The following is a 13,783-nucleotide window of genomic DNA, read 5'->3' as shown; positions in this document are numbered from 1 at the left end:
TATATATATATATGCATACCACTCAAATCCTTAACATCACATAAAAAATATCACCATCACCATCTTTTTAAAAATGAAATACATCATTTAATGCCCAGATGTATAACACCAAACTTTTATGAGTGTAAATATAAAATTTGGCGGTTAGATATGTAAATACATAAGAATTGTGTGGTTAATATGTAAATTTCCCAGGAAAAAAAAACATCCATTAACAGGTATGCTTAATAAATAAATATAATGTGTCAGCCACCTGGTATTTCTTATTAGATGGTCGAAATGGTGCCTCAGCTAAACCACCGAAAACAGCACCTTTCTGATCCCCAACAACCTGAGAGGAGCCCATGAATAAATTAATAGCATCAATCAAGATTGATTAAGCTTATTCATGTAACCTAGATTGATCATAAGAACAAGATTAAAATCCTATAATAGAATATCCTAAAATAACATTTTAATAAATCAATATGCAAAATCACAAATCTCAATTCTATGCAAATAAAGCGACTTTCTCAATATAGGTTAAGCACAAAAAAAAAAATCACTAAATATTAGAGCCCAACAGATATTTGGGATGAAAAGATTCAAAAACACTGGATCAGACTGTTCAATTATATAAAAACACCACCGACATTTGCTTAATTTCTTGTTGCTGCATAGGCGGTGGTTTTGCCATTACTACTGACGAGGCATCTATGACAGTTCATGAGGCATGCTGGGAATGAAGGTGTGCTTTGACACCAAAATCTCCTAGAAGTTTATTGAAATAGAGAAGCATGGTGGCATGGGTGATCCTCCCAAGGATGCATTGATGCTCGGAGAGGCCTGCTGGGCCTAATTTGTAATGGTAACTTTGAGGAAGATTTATATACATACCACTCAATTCTGATGTATTTGCATATCTGCATATCATCTAACACCAAAATTTCAATTTTTACATATATGCCGCCCTACCTATACATGAAAACATGTATTTAATTTCTTAAAAGTTAAAATAGTGAAACTTTGATGGGATATGAAAGATTTGGTGGTATAAACATAGATATGTTAATACATAGGAATTGTGTGGTTGGTATGTAAATGCCCCTAACTTTTAGGTTATGAATGTTTTGAAGCATTCAGAAGGGATGCAAATAATTCATGCTTCACAATTTCATATTGGTGTTTAGTTTCAATATAATGAACGGTTAATTAGATTTACTTAAAAAATAAGAACAAATACATTTTTTCAATAACAACTCCTTGATGAGTCAAAATTGAGAAGAAAGTTTTAGCACATATCTTTAGAACTCACATGTGGTCTTGTCATAATAAAAGATAATATTTTCTGATCAGCCGAACAATAAAAAATAATATTTTTACTAAGTATTTGCCTATTTGGCAGGAAATATGAATGGGTGAAAGCTCATTTCATTTCAATCGACATTTTCATTTCTTCTCTTTCAACTCCTTCAAAACAAATAGAGCCTTTGCATATGTTTATTCTGAAGAAAGTGGAGGGAATGCAAAACATTTTCTTCACAATTTCATATTCGGTGTCCAGTTCCAATGAGAATTAATAAGTAATTGAGTTTACCAAGGAAATGTAAAAATGTAAACAAATATATTTTTGCATCGAAGATTCCATAACTAAACTTAGTGATGAACCGAAAGAAAAATTTATCAAGCCATAATGACGATTAACATGCCCTGTCTTTCACAAGCAAAAATAATAATAATAAATAATAAATAATAATAATAAATAATAAAATAAAATAAAACTCAATTTCTTGTCAACCAAACGAAGATTTCTTTTTTGCACAAAATTTCTTCTCAACCAAAAATTGGGTGAAAATTACTTTTAATTCAATTCCTTTACCCTTTACATTTCCATTTATCCTGCATTTCTTTCTTTCAAGTCCTTCAAACCAAACAAAGCCTTGACAATTTCTTTGCAAAGTGAAGCAAAACACAAGTACTGCTTTGAGAAACTTTCAAAACACGAGGACCTAAAAACTCATCAATTCCTGAAATTGATATTTTAATGTATAATTATGGCCATCATCAAAAGAGAGGAAAAGCATAAGAAAATACATCTCAATTAGTGTATTTCTATGAAATTTGTTGTACCTTCCAAATACTTCATCATTCTTCATTATGGGATCACGTTAATTACACCTATGCAGTTAATGTTTATAAGGACAGAAGTGCCAAGCCACCAATATGAGCATCTTAGCAACATTAGATCGCTTGGCTCAAATGTAAAAGTGAAATCAAAATTTAAAAAGCTTTGTTACTACTATAGTGAAGGCATTTGTTAAAAACTTTTTCAAATCCCCTATTAACAAGGACCCCGCATGATTTAACCATCTTATAAATAATTACAACTAAAGATAATCAATAGAGGAGAAACCCAAATTTAATTTCTAGTGAAAAACTTTGAGCTCCTACTGAAATCAAACCATGAGAAAGAAGTATTACAGAAATCATAGAAATAAAGTAGTTCATATAAATGAAGCTAGATGCAAAACCAAAGTAGGAATGTCAACACAAAACAACCAACTCGAAAAACTTTGTATTACATCCATCAAGTTAAGAATGGGAATGATTTGTCCTCTTACTCAAAAATATGTTTTGGAAGATTTTAACGTCTAGAAGAGTTTATTCAACAACATCATCTATCGAATTTTGACATCAAGTTTTATAAACTTTAATCGAATGAGCACTTGGGTAATCTATGTAGTATGGGCTATCCTTTAGTTATTAAGGGATTTAAGTTGTCTTTTCTTCAAAGCAAGTAAATCTCCTAGTCCAAATAGCTTTACATTAAAATTCTTTCAAGTCATGTGGGATTCTATTCATCTTAGCATATCTCTTATGTTCAAAAATATTTATGACAATCATAGAAGCTTCTCTCAAAAGTCATAGCTCAAATTTCAACGGTCATAGCTCAAATTTCAACGGTCTTATTCCTAAGGGCATATTTGATCATCTTAAAGATTTTTTACATATCAATTTTTTTAAATGTAGACTTCAAAATCCTCACTAAAGTCCTCTCCAAACATTCTTAGGACCCTCAATGTCTCTTCTAGTGGGTAATTTCTTAGGTTCTTTAACTGAAAGGAGAGGCACGCTAGATTTTATTTGCAACCCATGAAACAATTTGCTTGTCTTAGGAACAAAAGGGAAAAAGGTTATTTTCAAAATAGATTTTATTAAGTTTTCTTTTTTTTTACTGTCATCATATTTCAAATCCTCTAAAAGAGATTTCTTGATGTCAATTTAACAATTGTGTGAATAAAAACTATCATCCATGCTAATTTTCATATCATTTTAATGGGAAAGCTCCCTCCCAACCTCCCTCCCTCTCTCAAGCTCAATAGAATTCAATTTTCACACGATAACTTATTTTTTTTAATTGTGTATTCTTTGAAAAATCTGTGATAGGATTGGTGTAGCTCCAATGGCGGACAAAATTAGAGAGAGTCATCTTAGATGGTTTGGTCACATTAAACGTCGACTGCTGATGATTCGATTAGAAGTGTAGATGTTTTAGATTCGACTTAAGAAAGATAGAGGTAGGCCTAGAAAGACTTGGGCATATTGTATAAAAAGCTGATCTTAATTTATTAGAATTAAATGAAAATATGACACTCAATAGGATGCAATGGAGAAAAAGGATTCATGTAACTGACCCCACTTTAGTGGGATAAAGGTTAGGTGTTGTTGTTGCTGTAGTTGTGCGTCCTTTGATGAAGTCATGAAACTTAAAAAAATCTTGAAAATCTTCAAATAGATTCCAGTCCTCAAAGTGAACTTTGCTAAATTCTCTCTCATCAACTCGAAAAGTTAAATACTAAGGCAATAAGGGTTAATCCTAAGCAAATTTAGTGGGGTGTAAATTGTAATAAATTGCTTTCAAATATCATGGCATCCTTATTAGCTCTAAAACTATTCAGAAAGCCCTTCCGTCACATTTCATTAATAAAATTCAATAGAAAATGACTTGTTGGAAAAGAAAGTATAACTGGAGGTGAAAGACATATTCTCATCAACTTTGTCCTTCTATTCAATTTATTACTTTTCCTAACTTTGGATTCTTAAGTGAGTTATTTCAAAAATCAACTCTATCAAAAGTAATTCTTTCAGCCTGGCAGTGACAGGAGTAATGGATTGACCTCATTAATTGAATATATCTATCATCTTAAAGACCCTGCTTGCCTTGAAAGCTTGTTCAATATTATTATCATAGAAAAATGGATCGAAAAATCAATTCAAGTGGATAATAGATCTGTTGCTAGTAAAATCATTCAATGGAAGAATCTAAAATATTGTAGTCCTATGAATTTTTGGAGTAACTCTATATTCCATATTCCTCCTCCATTAAACGATTTGGAAAGTACTATCCGCTAACTTTTGTCAATATATCTTGAAAGAAATAAAGGATATTCCCTCAAAATTTGAAAAGACACTACTATTGAATTCTCCATCGGTTAATATGTTCTCCTATCTTTAAAGCTATCCAAGAAACCCAACTTCTTAGTAAGCTCTCAATTCATTTCTAATTAGGGTTGACCCATCCAATAGTGCATTAATAACCTACCGCATCTCATAAAGGGTGTTAATGATCTCTATGCTGCTCGAATCCTTAGATCCTAACTCTTCAAATGATGCCCTACATTGGCTGCGATCACATGGCGCCTACTCAATCAAATTTGCAATTTCATCTTCAATAGAAGCATCTTTACAGCACGGATTCGATATGAAAATCTATTGCTCATAAAATATTTATGTTTGGATTAGATCATATATCCAAAAAAAAAGATAAATCTCTCTTCATAAAATGGTGTTTAATCTATTGCGACATGCGAGTGTGCAAAGTTCACCCTGAAGATTATTATTCCATTTTCTTCAGCTATCCAATCATTTCAAGCATTCGGGATAGACTATACAATATATTTGGCATTAACAATACCATTAATTGCATCTTCAGCCATTTTTCTATGTGTAGAAGAAAATGTTATCGAAGAGAAATATGATATCGGCAAATTTTCATTCTTCTTCACTGTGATTTGGATCATTTGGAAGGAAATAACTCTTACGCCATTTCAGAATAAAGCCACAGATAAGAAGATTCTTTGGTACAACAATATTTCTTAGGTATATTTCTGGTACAAGAATTCTAATAAGAAAAAAAGTAATGATAGAGGAATTCAAGTTACCTAAATCTCCCAATGAGTTGTTAATGCGATTTATTTATATTCTGTGTTTTTATTTGTGTTAAAGCAATGCAATCAAAGAAAAATATGATATTAGCTAACTTTCATTATCCTTCATTGTGATTTGGATCATTTAGAAGGAAATAACTCTTAGATTTTTTTCTGGAAAAAGCCACAGATGAGAACTTTCTTTGGTACAACATTATTTCTTAGGTATATTTCTGGTACAAGAATTATAATAAGAACTACAAAAATCAACAAAATGATAGCAGAACTCAATTTACCTAATTCTCCCAATGAGTTATTAATTTTATGTTTTTTCTTTCAATTTCTTTCTCTATTTTATTCAAGCCCTGCACAACAAACAAACTAAAACTTAAAAATACTTAAGGAACAGTTAATACGTCAGCTCTATAGGAAGCTTTGAATACTTGGTGGAACAGTTAATACGTCAGCTCTATAGGATATAAAGACTGAAACCAAAGCTTACAAATACTTAAATTGTAGGGTAGCTGTATAAAAAGATGTCTTTTTCTTAATAAAATGCACAATTAGAATTCAATCGAAGATTATAGATAAACATCCTCACTCCAGAATTTTAGCCATTGTTCAAATCAAACTACTACCACAACAACAACAAGCCTTCATCCCAATAAGTGGGCCATAGAGCATTGCAGGTCTCACCACCATCTTATAAAATTTTCCTTTCAGTCTAAGCAGTAATTTTCTATCACACAATAGACCCAAAGCATTCCTCCACTTCAACCAATCAACTTGAATTCTACTAATAACACCCCTATCTATATCACCATCACTTTGAACAATAGACCCGAGTAGGGTGTAAACGAGTCGAACCGAGCTCAAGCCACCCTCAGCTTGAGCTTGAGCTTGATTAATTTTATCGAGCTCGAGCTCGACCTTAAGTCTATGAGTTTGAGCCGGCATGTTTAATATAAAAGAGAGAAAATTATATTAATTTAAAATAACTTTATAATAGGTTGACAAATAAAATGAAGAATAAGGAGATAAATAATAAGAAATCACTTTATATAAATAAAAAATATTACTTTCTTAACATTTTCAATACCTAAAAGATAAAATTTAGAAATTTAATAAATTTTCAATATATTTTATGTTAATATTTTTTTTTAAACAGGCCAGCTCCAGAACGAGTCGAGTCCGAGCTGGCTTAAGCTTAGCTTGTTAGCACATCAAGCTCCGTTCACGAGCCACTTAGCGAGCCGAGCTCGAGCCGGCTCACGAGTTGGCTTGACTCATTTGCCCCCTAGACCCGAGATATCTAAAGCATTCGTACCTTTTAATAATTTGATCACCCATAGTTACACAACTCTGTCACTATAACTACTACAACTAAAATTACATTCCATGTATTCAATTTAGTTCTATTTAAACAAAGGCCTTAAGACTCCAATGTAGACCTCCATAATTTAAGTTTTTCCTTAGCTTTTTCTCTAGTCTTATCCACAAAAATGATATCATTAGTGAAAAACATACATCAGGGTACATCCTCCTGTTAATGTCTAGTAAGAGTATTCATAACTTAAGCAAAAAGATATAGGCTTCAAGTCGATGTCTGATGTAACCCAACTGAAATAGGAAAATTATTGGTCAATCCTACTTTCTTCTCTAGAACTCTCCAAAGGATATCTCTTGAAACCTTATCATGAGCTTTTTCTAAATCAATAAAAATCAGATGTAGATCCTCCTTATGCTCTTTATACTTTTCCATCAAACCTCTCAATAAACGTATAGCTTCCATAGTCTGTCCGGTATAAATCCCAACTGATTATGAGAAATCTTTGTAATACTTCTTAACCTATGTTTAATTACCCTCTTCCATAATTTTAAAGTATAAAATATTAATTTAATTCTTCTATAATTTGCACACTCTTGTGCATCCCCTTTATTTTTAAAAATAGGGACCAAAATACTTCGTTCACTCCTCGGGCATCTTTTTAGTTTTTAAAATAATATTAAAAAGTTTAGTAAGCCAAGAAACTCTCAAATCTCCTAAATATTTTCGCACTTCAATTGGGATATCATTAGGTCGTACAATCTTTCCACCCTTGGTTTTCTTTAAAGCCTCATCAAATTCTTTATTTACTAATACGACAGTAAAAATAAAATATTTTATTATTATTAAAGATAATAAGTTCATTTAAATTGATCGTATTTTCAGGAACTTCATTAAAAATTTTATCAAAATAACTCGTCCACCTATGTTGAATATCTTTTACTAAGAAATGCATTTTTTGATTTTCATCTCTAATGCATTTTACTTGAGTTAAATTTTTTACTTCTCTTTTCTCTTTGTTTGGTTAGTTTATACATATATTTTTCACCTCTTTAGTATCTAATCCATTATAAAGATCACTAAAACAAAAATTTTTAGCTTCACAAATCGTTCTCTTAAACTCCCTATAGATCATTTTATATTTTTTCTCATTCTCTAAGTTTTTATATTTAAACAATTTTTTATAACATAACTTCTTATATTTTACTTTTTCTTACATATTATTTTCCCGCCAACTATTTTATTTATAATTTTTTTTCTTTTGATTCTCCAGGTACATCATTTGTCACTTGTTTAATAGTATTTATTACTTTATCCCGCTGAGAACTTATTTTTCATGAACATCAGAAATCTTGAAATCTTAAAGTTTACTCATAAAAATATTTTTATTTGTGTGTTTTAGGTGCTCTCATATAATTCTATGACAATAATTCTTAGTATTCTTTATTTTACCACTCTTCATCTTAAAATCCAGAACTAATAATCGATGTTAAGTGCTTAAATTCTCACTTGGAATGACCTAACAATCTTTACATTCTCGACGATCTTTTCTTCTCATAAAAAAATAATTAATTTGTGTTTTATTAGATCAATTCTTATAAGTAATAATATGTTCATCTCTTTTATTGAAAAAAGTATGAGCAATAACAAAATCATATGCTAAATCAAAATCTATTATGGTTCTACCATCTTCATTAATCACTTCAAAACCGTAGCTACCATGAATATTTCTAAAATATTCTATCACTCTATCGACATGTCCATTTAAATCTCCTTCAATAAAATTTTTTTCTTCAATATGTATCATTTGTATAAAGTTTTCTAGGTTATTCCAAAATTTTCTTTAGAACCTATATCTAAACCTGCTTGAGGAGCATAAACACTTATAATATTAAAAATCTTATTATCAACAATAATCTTAAGGGCTAAAAATTATATCTCTAATTATATTAATTTTTACAACATTATCATTCAAACTATAATCTACAATTACGTCTACACCGTTTCTAGTGCACCTCTTACCTGAATACCAAAGTTTAAAACCTAAGTTAGCTAAAAATTATATCTCTAATTATATTAATTTTTACAACATTATCATTCAAACTATAATCTACAATTACGTCTACACCGTTTCTAGTGCACCTCTTACCTGAATACCAAAGTTTAAAACCTAAGTTATCAATCTCCTTAGCATTTTCTCCAGCCCATTTAATTTCTTGAATACATAAGAAACTTATCTTTCTATGAATCATAATATAACTAATTTCATTAATTTACCTGTGAGAGTACCTATATTCCAAGATCGTATCCTAATATTAATTTCATTGACTAATTTTTTTATCTAAATATGTCTTTAATGTGAGAACCCTTACTTATTTGACACTACACTAGTAAAGAGAAAATAAATGAATGAAAGAACCAATCATTTCCAAATGACAAATCAACAACAATTGTGGGTCATTTTGACACCATTTTATAGTGAGAACAAAATTGTACCATTAAATGAAAATTACGGTTTCTTTGGAAAATTGACCTCTTTAAGTGAAGGTTTTCAACTACATTAAAACTCTTCATTTTTTTATAGATCATATAATAAACTATATTTTATGAGCTTTGGCATTATTTGCCACCAATTCTAAATCATAATTATTTCTATGAACATTGTTTGACTATGCCATTATAGATTTTTGTAGTTTCACAAGTAAATATTAAGCTAGAATTTCTCACATCCCTAACATTTAAACATATTCCACAAATTTCACTTTCAAATCCTAGAAAACAGCAAAGATAAACTAACTATAAACAATGTAGTCTTCAATCTAAAAGAAAAAGCACTTTTCATACAATCAACCTCATTTAGGAAAATATAGTTCTCAAAACCTAGGTCATGAAACCTACCAAATGATGTAGGAAACCTTAACCAGATTTCATTTTGGAAGTTCAAATGTGGCACAATCTGTGTAATCCAGCATTTCTTTAATTTCTTTATTATATATATATATATATATATATATATATAGTCTCTTTCGCCCATAAATTTTTGTAGATGTTAACAAGTTAAAGAGAACAAATATTCAATGGCTTAACTTGAAGATAATATAACTTAAACAAAGGTTTACATCAAAAAAGAAGAGCTCACCCAGTTAACTATATCGGTGACTTCAAATCTATTGAACAGGAAAAAGTAAAACAAAGAGGTAAAGGCATCTTTACCAGAAGACAGTAACCAGGGCAAAGCAAGCTTCTTCTGTACAAAGTTGATAATGAAATCCCATGCCTCCAAGTACTGCATCAAAAATAGAAACACTTCAATATCACTATATGCCAGAGATAATCTGGTTAAAACTTGATTTGTAAAGACAGGAATGGCACATCAATATATCATAGCAAAATTTAATATACATATACACCTATAAAGCAACAACCAATTCCTCCCTTGAGCCACTGCAGGCAGTGAAAAATAAAGAAATCTTCTCATATCTTCCGACATAAGTGATGATGGTTCTGAAATAACAGGTAGTTTAAATCTTGATCTCCTGTCATCTGAAAATATTTTCAACTCTTGTACTACAAGTTCTGAATCATTTGTTGCAGCTTCGTCAGCTTTTGCCTCTGATATTTGTCTATATCCACCAATAAAAGCTATTCTTTGAATAGCTTTTCCAACAGACTGTTTGCCTCTTGAAAGTAGACCTTTCTTCACACTGTGTTCCTTCATTACTGATTCCGAAGCTGTTTCAGTTTCTCCCATTCCTTCTTGTTGCTCCTTCGATTCTTCAGCAACATGGCCACTAGAATCTGTAGAAGAAAGAAGCGAGACAAGAAAAGCTGTAAAAGATGAGGTGTCAGGTCCCTCTGGTGGCTCAAAGTCCTTTTCTGAATCTGACTTATCAGAACTTGTCCCTGGTTCTTCCTGAATATCAATAAAACAAATGTCAAATTAAGTGTAAAAGAGCCTCTCAATTTCTGCAACATATAAATCTCACAAGTTATCTCATACTTAATTTTTGTATTTGATAGTATTCTTTTCATGATATGAGGAAGAAAGAACTTAAACAAATCTATAACAACAAAAAGTTTGATTAGTATATGCCATAATGAAAGATAACTTCAAGTTGACTCATTAATGATGGCTATAAACCTACTCGTCACTTCATACGAAATGCTGCAAGCTGCCAATTAGAATGAATTCTATAGATGGAACATTTTTTTATTATTTTCCTTGATTAGACGGTGGGAAAAACAAATATTCTGAACATGAGATCCATTATTCTAAATGACTGCACTCCAACACCCTCAATAAGCATCCATTACTCAAAATCACTTGCATGCCATATGACCACACGTATCTATTTACTGATTTAGCATGAAAACATAAATAAGAGATGGTTTTATGTTATCCACTGACATGTTTTCTCATCTTACTTTACGGCAAATCCATAGCCAAAAAAAAAAAAATGCAGCAAAATGGCCAAGTGCAGCAAAATGGCCAAGTATAGGCCAAGTATAGCTTTATAATATACCAATTTCAATTAGATTAATAAGATAGATTAACTGGAATAGATATCCATTTTTCTTTCACCCTAAATCAAGTTTTTTAAAGCTCAAAACTCAGATTCATCAATATATCTTCAGCAAAATTTTTAAAACTTCCCATTCACCACGCGGGCAAGAAGGTTTGATACAAATAATGAATTTTATAATTACAAGACCAAAATTACATAATGGACGAACCCATTTCATATAAAAAATATCACAAGGAAGAGCAAAAATTTTAGAGACGTGTTCATATAGAGGAAGTATAAATAAGGTTTAGAAAGAAGAAATTTTTAGTTAGGCTGCCGAAATTGTATAAGATGAAAGTAGAACCAACGACAAATACCCTCATAAAAGACACTGATAGCTATACCATATTCATTGTTGAGTAACACAAATTGTGAAACGCTGAATCTAAAAATCTTCAAAAGAAAACTGAACAAAAGCCAATGTTGTCGTTAACCACAAAATGTCACGGAAACACTGTCCTTCTTTCAAGGTACTGATTCAGAAAGAAGGCTTCATAACATGCATATGTATTTCTAAAAACAATTTCTTATCAGCCGATCAGTTCTTAACTTACAGTTCATTAGCAAAATAATCGCGAAAATTAACATCCTACAATGCCAAACTTGAAAATGTATTGTTTAATAGAACTGACTGACATAAAAGCATCGTCATCTTTGTGAAGCAACTAAGCTAAATAAGTAAAGCGCAAATCCGTCTGAACCCTCAACTCACGGCTAAGAAGCCCAATCTTTCACAAATACATCACCATCATTCTCAAAATCACATTAGTACAAGTCAATGTGAACTGATTATCACAGCCCCAGACAAAAAAGGTCCAACCAAGAACTTGAGAATCTATCACAAAACCCCAACCTACTACACCTCGTAAACTAGAATTCTTACGAACCAATCCAGCTTACACAAAAAAAAAAAAAAAACAAGATCAAGAAAGCCAGAACAGAAAGAACACCAAAATTGAACAGACTAATTGCAATAGAAACAATCTTATCAGGCAGCTCGAGGTTGAAACGCAACATTAACAGAAAACCAATCTCAAATAAAATATCTTCCGAACGAGTTAAATTAGTAATTAAGGAATACAACGGGGATGAAAGGGAAGTAAGAAACGCTGACTGTTGGGTCGGAGGATCGGTCGGAGATTGGATTGAAGATAACGGTGGTGAGGTCGGAGACCAAGTTCACCGCCTTCCTGCGCAGAGAAGAGGGCAAGTAGCCCATTGTTGATCCTCTCCTGCCGAAAGAGGTGCACGACGGCGATCGGATTGATTGATCCCAGCTGATTTCTTCACTCTCCTTTCCTCTTATCTCTCCTTCTGTCCTTCCCTTCGTCCCGAATTCTTTCCCTCTTTTTTTTTTTTTTTTTTTAATTTATTTATTTATTTATTTATTGGCATGTTAGAAAGGTATTTACATAATTACATACATACCCCAAATCCTTAATTTCTTATGTATTTACAGTCACATATATTTTCAGATATATATAAGATGTTAGATGTGTAAATACATGACAATTAAGTGATAAATATGTAAATTTTCCAAAAAAAAAAAAAAGGTTTTTATTTTGATAAATAAAAATAACGCAACTCCATCTATCGCCATGATTTTTATTGTTTCATATTATAGTAAGTAAACTATATGATTTATAAGTATTTATTTAAATTTATTAAATATAATTAATTTTCAAATTTATGAATAATTATTTTTTAATTATTATAAAAATGAGATGATCATGTATGTATATATACATATGTATGTATATATACATATGTATGTATATATACATATGTATGTATATATATATATTTCTATATATATGTATATATATATATATATATATATATATATATATATATATATATATATTACTTTTAAATATCACATTTTTTACAAAAATTTTATAAAGAAATTTATTGGATAATTTGACATTATTTATTCTAAAAAAATGTATATGGCTGTTACACAATTTATAGTTTTTTTTTCTATTTTTTTTTATGTATGAATTGGCTAATTTAAGATTCATGAACAAGTGTATTAAAACATCTCATTCAACGACGAACTAAGCCATGTTGGATCCAAGACTGGCTGGGAAACACACCTTCTAAAGCCTAAACACTAAACCCAAAATACAAGATCACTTAACTTCTTCTTGAATATAATATCTAATGTATAAAAAGTCTTGCAGAGAGAGAAATGGTAGTGGAGAACAACATGAATGTGTAACCCCTTATTCATGATATGGACCCCCTATTTATAAGATAGACCTCAATCTTACAAAATTATGGATGTCCCCTTAAGAGGTTTATTTTAATAATTACAAAGATATTTGAATATAACAAAGCTGGCTGATTGATATCGGTCGGTGAGAAGTTCGTCGGTCGTTAGCCTCACCTTGACTCTATCGGTACTTGAACTGAAACAGGGTAATCTACCAAGCATCCCTAAGGCCGATAGTTGTCATGTGGGAAATCCTTTAGCACGTTCTTCTGGTCGCTCGATTCAAACGCCTCTCGTACTCGCATTCAATCTGTTAATCAGCGATCATGTACATCTGATTGGTCTCATCATCCTCCCAAGTCTTATGTCTGCCTTGAGATTCATGCTGACATATTTTTCATATTTTTATTAACAGTTATGCAGCCAAAATTTTGAAAATGAATAATATATATATATATATAGATATGGTTTGGCTCCATTTAAATGATTG

General features: G+C 31.0%; 1 protein-coding gene across 1 annotated transcript in view; it reads right to left on the bottom strand.

Annotated features, from left to right (window-relative positions):
* Positions 1 to 12,426, bottom strand: part of LOC110021516 (oxidation resistance protein 1) — a 16,795-nt gene extending 4,369 nt beyond the window's left edge. The window contains exons 1-4 of the mRNA XM_020720041.1: positions 12,193 to 12,426; positions 9,924 to 10,426; positions 9,727 to 9,799; positions 254 to 331 (exon numbers count right to left, since the gene is read on the bottom strand). Coding sequence (XP_020575700.1) covers positions 254 to 331; positions 9,727 to 9,799; positions 9,924 to 10,426; positions 12,193 to 12,297 — 759 coding nt within the window. The 5' untranslated portion in view covers positions 12,298 to 12,426. The remainder of the gene's footprint in view (positions 1 to 253; positions 332 to 9,726; positions 9,800 to 9,923; positions 10,427 to 12,192) is intronic.
* Positions 12,427 to 13,783: the final 1,357 nt, after the last annotated feature.

The sequence above is a fragment of the Phalaenopsis equestris genome, unplaced genomic scaffold (assembly GCF_001263595.1).
Source record: "Phalaenopsis equestris unplaced genomic scaffold, ASM126359v1 Scaffold000134, whole genome shotgun sequence".
Taxonomy (NCBI): domain Eukaryota; kingdom Viridiplantae; phylum Streptophyta; class Magnoliopsida; order Asparagales; family Orchidaceae; genus Phalaenopsis; species Phalaenopsis equestris.
Note: the sequence above shows the minus strand (reverse complement) of the source record. Positions and strands in the feature narration are given on the sequence as shown.